Source organism: Ornithodoros turicata, chromosome 2 (assembly GCF_037126465.1).
Source record: "Ornithodoros turicata isolate Travis chromosome 2, ASM3712646v1, whole genome shotgun sequence".
NCBI lineage: Eukaryota > Metazoa > Arthropoda > Arachnida > Ixodida > Argasidae > Ornithodoros > Ornithodoros turicata.
Window position 1 is genome coordinate 34,482,423 of NC_088202.1, and position 16,265 is coordinate 34,498,687.

The 16,265-nt window shown below is 44.9% G+C and overlaps 1 protein-coding gene across 1 annotated transcript in view; it reads left to right on the forward strand.

The window, feature by feature from the left end:
- LOC135383338 (uncharacterized) overlaps nt 1-16,265 on the forward strand; it is a 224,306-nt gene that overhangs the window by 33,892 nt on the left and 174,149 nt on the right. The window contains exons 3-4 of the mRNA XM_064612842.1: nt 10,359-10,605; nt 13,409-13,541. Coding sequence (XP_064468912.1) covers nt 10,517-10,605; nt 13,409-13,541 — 222 coding nt within the window. The 5' untranslated portion in view covers nt 10,359-10,516. The remainder of the gene's footprint in view (nt 1-10,358; nt 10,606-13,408; nt 13,542-16,265) is intronic.

A 16,265-nucleotide genomic window follows, 5' to 3' on the forward strand; every position in this document is an offset into this window, starting at 1 on the left:
GGATTTTCACGAGGGGGTGGGGGTGCACTTTTGAACATTGATGACGATGCCCTGGACAGCAGGGCGGGTGAGAACATGACGCAGGTATCCCATGTGTTCTTCTGGCGAAGAGCTTGTCACAATTAGGTCATCAATGTAGCCAAATACGAAAGGCAAGCCTCAGATGGCGGAATGAATGAAACGTTGGAACGTTTGTGCCGCGCTGCGAAGTCCGAAGGACATACGCGGGAATTGAAACAGTCCGAATGGCGTCGTGATCGTACTCGTGATGGAGTCATAGTGGATCCCGTCTATTTTCTGAGCCACACTTTTTGTGAGTCTCCTCGCTCAGCACTGAACGACCTCGCATATCAAGTCCGGGTCACCAAAAATGTGGCTCAGAAAATAGGCGGGAGCTCCAAAGAAACGTGTTTACTGCTGATCCTAGCCGAACTGATTTTACACGGAACATACAAGCTGGTGTAGCGTGCCGCCATGACGATGACCAAGGTCGGGCGCCACAGGTCTACGCCATGGTCTACGCTGAACTGGACGTCAAGATGACGCCGGAGCAGGCACTGACGTCTCGTGCATATCCCTTTACAATACGAGGGAGATGAGGGTTAAGTTGATTCTAAGGACCTAACAAAAGCACGTTCGCTGATGATGACAAGTAAGTTAACGTAATCTAGCTGTTGGATCAGACGGCGCACAGCGTAGCTAATTGTACATTATATGATGTGGGGGCATACATGTTTAGGCAATAGGGAGTTAGCGAATTAAACTTTACGATAAGGAAAGGTCCTCAGTTTTAGCGTTTCGAGTCATTTGTAAAACCAGACTGTAAAATGATTATATTTAGATCTGTCCTAAAATCGTGTTGAAGGAGATTAAGATGCGTAGAAACAGGAGTTGACCGCTTGTGTATAATATCTTCCTTGTGGCTGTAAAATCTCTCACGTATGGAATTGGATGATCGACATATACAGGGTGTCCCAGAAAACGTGTCATTGAATTATAATAAAAAGCTACGCCACCTAGAATCATGCGGTCAACGACAATTGTTCTTACCAGGTTTTTGCGACCTCCTGATCTGAATGGCATATATCGTAAGTTTAATATGTAAATATTTGCGAATTCAACTCGGAAATTTGCCATGTAAAGGTCACTTTATTAAATCAATATGAAGAGCATGCCCAATTCACCCAAATTCATGAAAATTGGCAGTGATATCCACGAGCTCTCCCATCGGACCGCAGACACGAGGGTAAGGAGACGCGTGAGCCGCTACGGAATATTTCAATATACCCCATTAATTTGCACTAAGCTTCAGAATTCTTGTGATTAAATTTACTCCTCCAGCGACCTTCCATCTATTAAGAGGTTAACGGATCTCGGCAACGTGATGTCGTTTTGCGGAGAAGAGTGCACCGCCACAAAGGGCAAGGTTGTCACTGCTACAGGGAAAATTAACCGTGACCTGTACCGTCTCTCGACAACTCGAAAAGAGATGGCGAACCTCACGCAAGCGTCGGACCACCGGAATTGTAATCATGTGTGGCATCACCGATTAGGGCACCGGGATGCTGATGTGGTGAAGCGTTTGCATACGGATAGTCTGGCGGATGGAATCGATGTCGAAGCCTGCAACCATGTTCTCAAATGCACTAGTTACATAAAAGGAAAAATGAAAAAAGCATCATTTCCAAAAGCGAGCTCTTCTCGAGCTCAAGCAGTTCTGGACTTAGTGCACACTGACGTCTGCGGGCCTATGAGGGTTTTTACACCAAGTCGGAACCGGTACTTTCTTACACTCATCGACGACTTCTCCAGATACACCATTCTCTACCTCCTGAAGTCGAAGGACGAAGTTGCCTCGAAACTTGAAGAGTACCTGGCGTTCGTGAAGAACAAATTTGGAACTTACCCGAAGGTCCTACGTGCGGACAACGGAACCGAATATACTGGCGGCAGAACACGGCAGGTTCTGCGTTGCCGTGGTGTAGAGTTACAGACCACTGTCCCGTATAGTCACGAGCAGAACGGCGTAGCTGAACGAAAGCACAGAACATTGTGCGAGAGCGCACGAAGTATGCTCTTTGGGGCGGACTTGCAAGAGACGTACTGGGGTGAAGCCGTCCTGACCGCTTGTTACCTTCAGAACCGTCTTCCTGGTAAGGCCGTCGACAAGACTCCGTATGAGTTGTGGCACGAAACAAAACCCAATCTAGAGCACCTGCGAATGTTTGGAAGTCAAGCATTTGTGCATGTCCCAAAAGAGAAGCGCGGAAAGTGGGATTGTCGTGCTGTCGAGGGCACTCTACTTGGGTGTGGGCGAGCTCAGAAGGGATACAGGATCTTGCTCAAGGGCTCTCACAAGGTAACAGTGACTCGAAGTGTGGTCATTGACGAGAGCCCAGTCATGGAGAAGTTCTGTTCCGATTCGTTACTGAGCAGGCCAGCGCGTCCTCGCCCCGCGGAATACCCAGGTGACCGCGCCAAGTATGGCCCGAATACGTCTCGGAGCGGAAGCGTTTCTGGAGAAAGTGAGATTGAATTGGAGTTGTGCTCGGGCTCACCTGAGACTCAAGACGGAGTACACCATGTCTCTCCCATGGGGGATGAGACCGCCACAGAAGCGCCTGGACCTCGACGGTCAGCAAGGAGCAACAAAGGCGTTCCTCCAAGTCGCCTCATATATGTTGCTCAAGCAACAGTTCCTGCAGACCCGGCGAGCTGGAGGGAGGTGCAGATGTTGCCTCCTGCTGAAAGGACCAAGTGGATTGACGCCGCTCATGAGGAAATCGCGTCACTCCATCAGCTCAACACATGGGTCCTTGTGGAGTTACCCCTAGGAAAACCACCCTTCGGCTGCAAATGGATTTTCAAGACTAAGCGGGATAAGGACGGTAACGTTGAGAGGTACAAGGCGAGGCTTGTTGCCCAAGGGTACTCGCAGAAGTATGGGGAGGATTATGACGCTACATTTGCCCCCGTTGCGAAGCTGACTACTCTGCGAGTACTCCATGCAATACCTTCGGCACAGAAACTAAAGGTACGCCATTTTAACGTAAAGACAGCCTTCCTGAACGGTGACACTACGGTGATCTTCACATTGGTGGGGTAAAAAAGTGACCAATATTTGGCAAATTTCCGATTTCAGTTGTCAAAAATTTACATAATTAAGCATACGTTACACGACATTCACATCAGGAGGTGGCAAAAACCCAGTAAGAAGAAATACCGCATGATTCTGGATAGTGTAGGTTTTTTTATTGTAATTCAATAACACGTTTTCTGGGACACCCTGTATATTGCACATGACCGTTCTTGCAAAATGATACAACATATGTTGTATGAATTAAAATTTAAGGGGTGTCTAATTTTAAATGTCAAAATTACTAGTATTACTTTGAACTACCGAACAGGGAAATATGAATTTGCATGTTTGACGACGCGTTTTGCCGCAAGAAATACAGCCCGAGGGAACCTTGTGTGCGTATGCAGAAACAAGTAAATTGAGGATGTTGCTTTGAGGACGAAATACCACATTATGTGCTTGCGGGAAGACCCATTTTTATTTATTATCCGCATGAAGGGTGTTGATATGATGGTTGAAGATTCACCTGAAGTTATTAAGGGACTTGCAGTAACGTGATTTAGTCTTGGGGGGCTGTGTGTAGGAGGCACCCTCTGTCTGTGTTGCTTTCTGGAGAGCGTTTGAAATTAGTGGGCGTGGGGTAACCTCGTAGAACAAGGGATGTACTGCGCAAGACTCAACTGCCGTTTTCTCAAATAGCAATATATAAATTTGCATAATTTGAAGATGCCCGTGAGCCCATTGCAGCTCCATGAATTTGTACATAGTGAAGGTCACCCCAATATAAAGTTATTGTAGTTCAGAACAAGATCAATAAGTGAAATTATGGCTCAATTTTATGGCTTTTTTAAGTCCTTCGCTAGGAGGGATATTTGTGTATAGAGAAATAACATCCACAATTACCATAGCGTTACTTGGACCAGTGTGGTTCTTGTTGAAGGAGTCGATTTTGCACTGAACATAATATCTTTCACGTATGAAGGAAGATGCACGATATTAGAGGTCTGCCAGGATGGTTCTCTTTCTGTACTGTAATGAGGAGGTAGAACGTGTCTGCCTTTAACTCTCTTGGGTCTGTTAAATGTGGACACCAGAGGGTATTAAATTTCTATTATACAAAGGGTGTCGATAATCTTGTTTATAATACTGCAAAAAGGGGATGTATGACCTTTATCTAACAACAAGTGAACTTAAATTTTTGGGTCACTTAATTGTTTCTGCGCTTCAACCCCATACTCTAACGTGTTGACCCCCCATTCATCATCTTAAAATAAAGTTGTTATTGCTGCTGAGGTGTTGGGGACGAAGATTCCTCCCCCTTTGTGTGCGGGTCTGACTATGACACCAGTTCAGAATAGTATGTCTACTTATGTTCGCTTCGCTCCTGATCTTATAACCATGCCTTTTCCCTCTCTTAGTTGTGCCCACTATACTGATTAACGTCTATAATTTTATGTGTGCTGTACCTCATGAAGCGCAGACCCTACGCGAAAGCTAGTCGGTAGAACACTTTAAAGGCGACTTCGGAACAAAATGGTTTCCAACCTTCTGGTATTCCCACAATCATTTACACGAACTGAACACAGTTGTGAAATATCTCTCAAACGATGGTGTAATCATAAAAACGACTTTCGAAATTTGAAAAAGTCTGGCTCCCACCGAACGTCTACGGGAGTACTTCTTCCTTTCTCTGCTCGGCCAACGTCACCGCGCATTAGTCATACCATTCCTATGCTGTTTTCTGGCTCTCAGGGAAGCAAATGACCGTTGGTTCTTTCCATCTGTGTCTGTGTGATCTGATCCCTAATCTTCGTCCATTGTTTTCTTCCTGGCATGTAACGCAGCGGCTACGACCGGTGTGGAACACTCTAAATCTAGTACAGTCTAGTAAAGGGTAAAAATTTCGAAATTTTTACCCTCTATTGCAGAAGTTACCCTGCAATACCCTCTATAAACGTTACACAGATCACCTGTAAATAGAGGTTACTGTCTCCTAACCGCCACACAGACGTAAAAGTTACAGATTGGCCAGGCATGGCTGCTTCTAAGACGCCTGCCTCTTCACAGACGCTACATAACAAATGGTATTCAAAATTAGCTTTCATCAATGCAGAACACAAACTGTCTTTTGCAACATATAGCTATAGCATACGTAATTCATCTAGAGGTATCCAACGGCAAAAAGGAGTGATCACTATGCATGCAGATTCACATGCACAACAAATGAAATAAAGAAATAACCGCAACTGCAAAATATTTAATATTTAATTTGCAAACGTGGCACTACAGCAGAAGCAGGAGCACGAGGACGTCCCAATACAGACACTTCAGCGGTGGTCAACGACATTCAGTTACAACGAGGTATACTCTTTAGAGTCCTCACGTTGTTGCAAGTGCCTATCAGCACCTCGCGAACGTTCCTGTTCCTTTCCGATCTCTGAGAATGACACGTCAGCGACGCGACTGTGGTAAATCAGAGGCACACGAGGAAGCAAAACGTAAGGATGAGAAAGGATTAAGCAAATAAGGGACGAACACACACAGTGAAACACACTGTGTTGAACCGTTGAGCTAGTTGAACCGCGTTAAAGAGACAGACAGACCCTGCGATCAGCGTTGCAAGACTGTCCAACAAAAACGTAATAGAAACTTGGTAGTGAACATACGGTACAGAGACACAATAACGTAATGCACACTGATCCGAAACTCTCGTATTGAATGTGCGGCTAGAACAAGAACACAGTATAAGTTTTGTGCAGTACCTTTTATAAAGGTTACTTCGCAAACAAACAAGAAAAGCAAACGAACGAAATGCAAGCGCGGAATTCGTTAAGAAGTTATAACGTCCCTAAGGGTATATCTATAAGTTACTGCGATTGAATTTGGGTTGAATTCAAAAGTAACTTCTAGTGCTCCTACAATGTCAGGTTACAAATAGTTTTTAACCTCTAAATAGAGGTTTTGGGTGGGTAACCTATATGATATTTTGAAATCTACGTTTATATAGAGGTTACACGTCGCTAAAAGTTACAATAAAAGGTACCTAGTTAAGAGTGTACACTACTTGTCCGCTCCATGCAGGGTGATGTAACGCGTTGGCCTTCGGAAGGGAGACTTTTTGAGTCCTCTCCACATTCCTGTTTCGGTTTGATTGCTCGCTTATTTGAGGCTTCGTCACAAGAGAAAGAAACAAAGTTGATGGCAGGTATACTGTGGATGTTAAGCACCAACTACCAAGTGCAGCACTTTTTTCACCGATCGTTCTGAAGTACCCCTTTAAGGTATTTTGCCTTTCTAACTTCATTGCTTACTCATGAGCAATTTTTAGGCAACACTTACACAGCTTTTCTTTCTATTATTGACCAATTGCATGGTGCTTGCAGTTCGTGAAGTTTTTACTTGTTCCAGCTGCTCAGTAGATGTCGCGCAACACTTTAAATTGATGGTGAGATTCGCGTAGAGCGCTACCTCCCCCCCCCCCCCTCAACACAGTTTTTTAAGTAATGGGAAGCGTGACACACCAACCGAGGAAGGCGACACGTTAATTCCTCGGTTTGTATGTGCCTGTATGGATTTGTAAGCAGGGAAGGGTAACGGAGGTATTTTCGTTAGCGTTTCCAATTTCGTTACTGCAATATCTTGGTTTCCGCTGTCCGTTTCCCATACCATCCTCTCAATTTCATTTGCGTTACGTTTCTGTTACTGTTCCCGGCAATGGAACCGGTGTTACAGAGCTGCGGGAGGAGAGCCCGTCCGACTCTCTCAACACCCTGCTTCGCTGTACACACTACAGAAGTAATTTTACGTCGTTGGGATGCGCACATCTTGCAAGATTAAAGAACAATGTAAGAACACACCTTTAGCCTTCAGTTAGTTTTCTGTCTTCGGTCACTCTGAGTCCAGCAGCTCAAGATAGGTGTGACCTTCATCCAATGCCGTATTCGTAGGCGGACGCTATCAATAGTAAACAGTATTGCCATAGCCACGGCGAAACGAAAAAAAAGTAAGAAAAAAAGAAGTAGGCTTTTATCCTCGTGCTATGGTGGAGTAGAGTGCGCGGAGTCAACGTTATGCATGACTCATGTGTTCATCGTAGAGCCCTCGCGAGGCGAGTGTGTGTGTGGGGCAGGGCAAATCTGAAGCGCCCCCCCCCCTCCCGCACTGCCGTCAGAAGCCTTGTAAACAAAGGAAGGAACACGTCCATTTGCACTGCCGAGACCGTAAATTCAAATTATTCTCTTCATTCCTACGTTATACTGTCCAGCCAACCGGCCAGGGATTGCCGTTCGGCGCCTTCTCTGGTGAAGGCGCCTGCCCCTCTAGCACCCCCGTCACTACGGCTCTGTGTTCATGTCTTGATGGTGGAACGTGTAGGTAATTAAGAGATGCACCCTCGAGCTCTAATACTGCGCTTTGTTTCCATGCTCTCGTGTAGTATTTAGAGCATTGCAGGGGATGCAGTTATCAAAAAATACAAAAATAAAAGGAAAAGTCACTCAAATGCCATCGCACGACAGGAATAACCATTACCAGAATTCAATACCAAACGACAATTTCCGTTTTCGTTTCTGTTTACTGTAATGGAGGACTGGTATGCGTTTCCATTATCGTCACCATCTCCAATTTACCATTATCTTTACCGTTCCCTGTTGAAAATCCATTCTATAGAAGACGCTAAGTTGCCCAGAATAAAAGTATCTCCATGTGTATGTAAAGGGGATAAGAAAAGCGCAGGCGGAAAGTAATACAGAAAGGAAGTGTGATTATTACGACTAGTACGATTATTAACCAACTAGGCCAAAAAGATCTTCGTATGTTGAGATGATGTCGGCGCACGTGACCGGCAATCATAGAGGCGTCGGCTTCATATAACGACAAGCGGTGGCAGATACACCCATCCCGACATCCGTTGTGGCGCGCTCGGGGCTTTGCGAAATCCTCCTTGAGCGCGGGGGTTCACTCTACAGTACCTCACGTTATACTTCTCAGTACCTTTGCAATACGAGGTAACTGACAGCAATATAAATATGGCACACTTTGGTAGCTCGTTTGTAAATGCGTAGTATTTATATGTACTAAGAAGTAAAATTTCACTCTCAGCATCTCCCGGTACGGCATCTAACTCGCGCGCAACTTCAATTGAAAGAACGACAACGTGGTTTTATCCGGAACCATCGCGTTGCCTTACAGTTCGAGTTGACATTTTATATCACTGGAAAATGCCAGCTGTGCTTGAGGACATACTACGTACCGTGGAGAACCCAGGAACAACTCCAGTGGTATAATAAGCGATACCCTATAGGGGAATTCCTCTGCGAGGTCAGCTTGCTGGTTCTCGTCTAGTGTGTCACGCCACCGCGTTGGTTGGTCCTGAGCGTCTCTTAACGTGTGACGGCACCCATGCGTACGATGCGGACTAGAGCTGTATGTTAAACGTTTAAACGTCAAAACGTTTAAACGTTTTCTTAAGAAACGTGTTTTGTAACACCCCACAGATTAAACAGATTAAACGTTTTCTTAAAACACATTTAAACGTGTTCTGTTAGATATACGTTCGACAGCACGTATACGTATTTAAAAGTTTTCCCAGGATACACTTAAATGTTTTCGTTTGCAAAAACGCACAGCAGCACGTATGCGTATATAAACGTTTTCATAGGAGACGTTTAATCGTTTTCTTTTACATAATCGTTTTTAATCGTTTTCTTTCGTCCTCTAAACACTACAGCTTACTTTCCTTGAAAGACAGTGCAGGGTATCGTTAAAGTGGCATGTTACTTTGTCCCGCTCATTTGTGACGTCTTATGTTTAATAAAGAACAGTCACAGCGCAGGGAGCATTTTATTCCGTCTCTTGGTGGTTAATAGAGCGTTGCCACGACCCCGTTCGCAGCGTACACCGAACTCCGCTCCGCTTGCATTCATGGCATTGGGATCGCTGACACTCCAAAAACGGAGCTTTATCCCTGAGCAAGTAGTCGCTCAAGGTGACAATCTTCCGCGTTGGTGTTTTTACCAACATACTATTCGCGTAAAGAAGATAAATACGAAATTTTTAGTATACACTACCCAAAAGATTCAAACTTCATCACCGCCATTACAAGCTCGACATGTTTCAAACTATAAGGAAACACATCGGTTCATAATGAAATGTACGACGAAAATGAACATAAATAGGGTTGCTCAAAAACCAAATGTGAACTGAAGTAATAAGCTACATATAAGACAGTGAGAAACTGGCGTAGTTGGTAATTACTGATGGGAACCATGGACGCGCCAGGCATAACGGGGACAACTTCTGTCTCTCTCCCGTAATGCCTGGCGCGTGCATGTTTCCCAATAATCAAGATAAGAAGCTGCTTAAATAGTTACCCGTTTCGAAACGCGTTGCGTTTCGTATTAACAAGATGTTTAAACGACGTTGACATCAATTTCAACCCCTTCATTTTAACAAAACGCTTAAACGTTTCACATTAACGACACGTTTAAACGTTCCGCATTAACAAAACGTTTAAACATTTCAGAAGGAAACGTTTTCCAGGCTATACGTTAATCTAAACGGCGTATAAGCCGTTTAAACGGAAATGTTTTAAACGTAAATCGGAAAAACGTGTTAGATCCCGAGCCCTAGTGCAGACCGTGAAGATGTCGCATCAATGGCAACGTGGTCACATTTGCATCAGTCATTCAAGAACGTAATGAATGACATGTTGAAACATACTAAGACTGTTCTTGGCTTTATAATGCCTCAATAACTCTAAATTCATTCCAAGAGCGCTCACCACCGACGTCGTATTCCTAATGACTCTGCGGTCCTCAAAGCCGCACAGCGTCAGTCGAAGTCAACTCGGACTCCTCGCACCTCTTACCTTACTCACGTAATGCTAATTAATTGGGGCCCGTGTGTGTTGTGTGTTACATTTTGCTTCCCCTTGACCCCGTGGATAACGGCCTCTGAAGCGGCTTTGCGATAACAAAGTGCTGCTACTCCAAGCGTCCTGCTCACTCCGCCTGTCTTCAGTATTCACATATCTGTTTTGCGGCTTCGCTTTTCGCGTCAAGCAAGGACAAACCATGCTGAATCAGAACGTACAATCAGTCATCCGACGAAAGCTCCCATGGCTGTACGCGTAAAAATAGAAAGACTATCAAGTCACGTCATGCGGGCGTCTTACGCAATGATAAATTCGGTTTCTCTTCCTGATCCATGCCACAGAACAGATCTCCGGAAGCTGCGTGTTCAGTAAGCCATGTTGAGTGCACTGTCGTTTTTATCGCAGCAACAACACGAGCCCATCTGCCTGAGACGCCCATCCTGTGCACATTGAGCAAGGCAGTGGACAGTTACGAATATCCACCGCCAAACATATGTGATTTAATCTTCTTCGCACATGTCGTCTGCGAGAATTTTGGAGACGCCTCGTCACGAGTTCGCGGCATGCTGACAACCCCGTTCAACTTCTTCAAGAAGATGGCCCTCGACCCGCAATATAAGAAGACCAGATTCGGAATTTCCGTTCATGAAAGGTAACAACTTTATTATGAGACGATCAATCGGGAGTTTCATCGCCATTCATGAAAGGTGCACCTCCACATCGTGGTATCCAGGGTGTTTCTTTTTATCTGCAACAAATTTGCATAAAAACGCTTTTGATTGCACGTTTTTACTTTTGTCATTGGATTACTTGACGGAACAGCTCCCAGGCGACCGCATTTATATCTCAATTAGGGGACTAATTAACAGGGATATTTTAATCAGCGTTTTAATTGTTGACTTTAGGGTGCATATATGAATATCAATTGCCATATTGAAGCCTGACCTCCACATGATACGCTCGAAACACTGATGAAGCACAGCAAGTACAGTCACAGCGCCTGCGACAGACCTAACTATTTTAGCTCTGTCGTCTGCTGCAAAGCGCAAGTGACCGGCAAAAGAGCGAGAGTAGATATCTCTGCCTTCACTAATCGTCACAGAAAAACGTCATACGCGTTTTTTGTTTTGCTTGCAATGAGCTTTGTGCGTCGCCACTAGGTATCATGGATTATCGTAGCGGCGAAGGGCAAGAGCCGTGTAGCAGAATGAAAGGAGTGATACGGCAAGCGTCTGCGAACACATGAAGCAAGAAAAGAAAGTAAAAAAGAAAAACACAGCAAAGATCGTGAAAGATACCGAGATAACAGTTTGCCTGAATCGCAAATGACGTTTTTCTGTGGCGTCAAGTCAGGGCGGAGATATCGACGTCACTGTCGCTCTTTTGCCGATCATATTGCCGATCATCTGCCGATTGCGCTCTGCAGCAGACAGCAGAGTTCAAATAGTTAAGTCTGTGGCGCGCGCTGCGATTACGTGTGGGCTTCATCAGTGATTCGAAAGGATCATGTGGAGATCAGGCTGTAATATCGCAATTGCAATGTGCTAACTAGAGTCAATAATTAAAAAGTTGGTTAAAATTTCTATATTAATTATTCAGCCATTTGCGATAAAAATACGGTTGCCTAGTAGCAGCACCGTCGAGTAATCTAATGATAAAAGTAAAAGCGTCCTAAGGCAATTCCCGTTTTTGTTAAAGTTTTTGCAGGCAGAAGGAAACACCCTGTATATCTTGCTCCTTGAGAAAACCACAACAAATTTATTACCACCCGTTAACCTCGTCGAGTCATACGTCTTCCTGTGAATTTCTTCAAATCATCATGAAGCATCAAGATTCATCTGTGGTAGGGTTGAACTAAACAATTTCGTTATGAACATAATATTTATAAGCTAATTTGAATGTACCCCGTTAAACTCATCACTTTTCTCAACAAGAATTATTGATAACGTTATAAACCTCGCCTTCATGTTTTCCCTATCTTGCTCCTTCGACAACAGTAAAGTTCTCCTCAGGTAAAATGACAAAGTCATGCAAGATGCTCGATAATCTCCAACAGAAGAGAAGCTTGAGCATTGGCGAGCCAGAATAAAGATGACATAGCTCTATATTTATCGTCCCTATTTTTGTCATTAGGCTCATGCCCACACAATGGTTTGTAGAGTAATGTCGACCACTCCACCGGGTGGCGCTTTTTCTACAACTAAAACGACGGCTAACGCGTGGGGATTACCTGCCTGATGAGCATGAACTAGGTTTCTTCTCCAGTGGGTGTGGGGCGGTACCACGATAAAACACCGTGTTCATAATGTACTTTCGATGTCAAAGGGAAATTTTAAACCGTTCTTCCTCGCTTGTGAATGTGGGGGCCGAAGCAATTAGGAACCCTAGACTGCGTCGCGGAAACCTCCTTCCTCCTGGTCTGCCCAATCAACGTTCTCACCATATGATCACCACTCTGCTGCTCTAGCTGAAAATCATTTCTGCACATGTTTTAATGTAGCATGTTAGACATTTTGCGCACATGTTTCTTTAGTTTATACCGCGTTATATGAGCTTACTATCTTGATCTGTCACGCACAATATTTCATTTCGGAAGCATGCATGACCTGAGAAAATTGGACATCCAAATATCAGCGCTACCGCGTCTCTCTCGCCCAACTACTTCTCGTGCGTGATCACGTCATGTCAACAGAGCACTCTTTATTGGCTGTCGAGAATCGCCTGCTAGCGAGAAGGACCAGTGGAAACGCGGGACGGACGTCGCAAAACACAACAGCAGAAAGAGACTACGAATAAGAAGGCGTGACGCCTCACTATGAGATAAAACATATGACGTCACAGAGCGGCAGACGAGGGAAGGATTTCACTCTCGAGTGAAAGCCATCTTGTGGACCAGTACTGCGTGTTGCACACGTACTATTTGTGTGAATGTATATCCAGGAGTTTGTAATCCCAATTTCTACCACTCCTGTAATGACATCACCATGAGGACACCCAAAGACTGTGTCCTAGGTGCAACTGTATATTTTTTCACACTCTAGCGGTCAAAGCCAGTTCTCCCCATTCAAGCATCTCTTTCCATTGTCTGCGTATCATTTTCATTTCGCATACAACCCGCATGGTGCCAGTAGAGGGTTCTGACAGTATCACGACGTGCCAAAAGAATTCTTCCAAGTGGAAGAGACGCGTTCACTCAAAGAATGGAGAGCCCAGAAAAGGTGGTGTCGTGGGTGTCGTTAAAGCACAAATCGCCGTAGGAGTGATATGTAGTAAAGATCACCTTAGACACGCATATCGATACAATGTTCTTATAAACTATGCTTTGCCTCTAGAGGAGAACCCCCAAACGAATCGCAAAGAAAGGCAACCCATTGCGATCGCAGTCGCGCGGACTGCGTGCTCTTTTTTTTTCGTGTCAAAGACTTGCCCCCTTTTTTTGTCTTGTGAACATGCAGATCTGCCAGCGACTGTGAAAGAACTTTCAGCACCGACGCTGAGCTCTCGGCACTTTACGACGTCAATATCAAGCACTATGGTCTCCTCAGTGTCACCCTCGAACCTCAGCAGCCGGTGATCAACCTATTGCAGGTACTTGAATTCATACTGAATCCTACTTTGCTCTGGGCTATGGTATCGAACGCTGAAAAAAAAAAAGAAAACCGGAGGTCCATATCAGTTTACAGGATTCCTTCTCTTTTCCTGTCGCTCTTCCTTTGGTTCCGCAGCAAACCGTTTGCTGCTGTGCTGATTGAACCAACAATGCTCGTGATCAATTATTTGCAGTCGACTTCGAATTCGGTAACCTACTTGTAGACGTCACATGCGCTTGACTTTATACAGTAGTTAAAGTAACATGAGCTTGTTTGTGCATATTGTCTCGTGGTACTTCATACGCGCTACATATTCTTCGTACTTTAAACATGTCCTCTGCATTTTCCAGTGCCGCATTGATTTGTGGCAGTGAACAGGTATAACAGTTCGCCCTGAAGTCTGCCCATGTCGGGCCAGAAAATGGCCGTGACACCTTTTGTATAGATAAATCTGATAGGTCCGTATCCAACCCCTGCGATCATGATGGTTACCTCGGCAAGGTTCCGCGGTTTTTCCGCCACGCGGTTCCGCCACTGTTTCTCAACGTAAGCACGCATTTCTTCTTATCTCCATATTTTAGACTTTATCGTAGAAAGATGTGCAGAAAGAAAGAAAGGTGCCCGCGTGCTTTGTCGGCGAAATGCCTACGCTGGGTGCTGTCGTCGTCGTCGTCAGAGGCAGAAAGGAAGTGAATTGCATCACATCGTACAAAACGAGGCGTGTCAACCAAACGAGGCACAGAAGTATATTGAACTGTCCCACATTTTCTGTCCAACATTTTAGGTGATATCCTGCCAATTCGCGTAAGTTCGCCACATTTTCTCGTTGCTTCTAAACTGCTCTCCGACCTGGAGCAAATGACCTTATGTGTAATTCCGCGTTGGCGTCTGATTGGGTGCTACAATTCCGCAAATGATGTAACAGTGGACAGAGGTATCTGGCTGGCGTTGGCGTCTAGTCGCAGTTAACTGAAAAACCAGAGAGAGAACAGAAACACAGAAGAGACGACAGGACAGGTGCTAGTACCCTAACGTGGGATAATAAATGTCTAATCGACGTCTACTACGTCTACGACGTGTGTGTACTGCTTCAGGAATGCGTGCTGTGCGTGTAAAAGTGACATGCAGTAGCTCACACATGAAGCACGTTTTGACAAAACATTATTTCAAGTAAAGCTATTGAAACACTGCAAACGTGACCAGCGTATGCACCTTACGTTCGCGCAGCATTACTAAAAGACAATAATAGTACAGGCACTTATCAAGGAGTAGACAATGACTATATAGTAATGTCCATAATATCACAACACATATCGTTGCAGTTCTAGCAAAAATTATTGAGATATTAAACTCCAGTTACTTATGTTCCCTGATGACACATCTTCAACTCCCGCAGGCTCACTGTGTAAGCCCTCAAACGCAAAATATCAAGTTCAAATAATTCACGAACAAATTTCAATACATAATGAGTGCCCAAAAAAGCTGTCGATTGTACTACCTTTTTGGTAGCATGCCTGCATGCTTAGTGCCTTCCAGGTGGCATACAGAAAGCCATGGACCAGATAGTAATGCTATGTCCATAACACCACAGTCCAATATTTGTCAGTTGAACATTGTTATGTTCAGCTGACAAATATTCGACTAACGTAAATTAACCCGATGAAAAAACGACACCAGGCAATCCTTATAGGTCATTCATTCGCCAAATGATCCAGACGTCCTGGTCTCATACGTGCCAACCTGACGAACTCAAAATTCGAGAGACTGCAAGCAGCACAACCAGGGAGAGGGGACGCATTAATCTTGTGCATTCGAAATAGTACTCCCACTGTATTACAATTCCTCTATGTCAAGTAGCCCTTATCGGGTGCAGCTGCGAGGCGCCATCATTGCTTCCGTCAACCGCAATTGCGAAGACTCATCATTTCAGGACACTTCCTTCGGTGCAGCCGCACCCATTTCAGCGATGATGGCGGTGGTCTTCGTTCTTCCACACCTGTAGTCCTTCGCCCCGTCACTTTTTCGGAACATCTTCTGGAACAGCGATCACACGTGCGCTCTTACGCTCTGCGGGTGGTCGTGCTCAACCAGAAAGCACTTGGAATGTATGAGGAACACGTACAGATATCTCTCCTGTTTGGAGAGCGCGATCGGAGGAGACAAAACTACTGTACCAGAGTGGACTGACAATAGGACGATAGCACGTCTTTTCGAGAAACACTGATACAACGAAACACGCTATCTGCCGCCACCTCCAGCCATGGATGGTCATGCCGCGAAACACGTAGCGGGTTGTCTAATTCTTTAGGAATACGTTCGCGCAGCTCTTATAGGAAAATTAGAGAAGAAAAGTTCGGGTCCCCAATTTGCCGGGAGATTGGAGGCCGCGTCCCTACAATCGCGAGACTGAACGAAATCCAGAAGAGTCGGTAGGTATGTGCTCGACACCCGAGTTCTTTAAAATAAATAACTCTTTCGCGAATGCTTGTTGGAAGGACGGATTATCTATGGTAATTACCATAGATAATCCGTCGTACCAAAATTTCCGGAAATGTTGGATCGCTCGAAAAGAACTGTTTCTTTTCCGGTTTTTTCCCCAAAATTGGGAAAAAAATGGAAACAAACGCGGTTACTGCTGAGTCGAAGCATTGCCGGCCAAACCACAGCATACAATGAGCTAGAAACAGTAGTAGTGTTCACCCTCTAGGCCTAAATGCAGAGC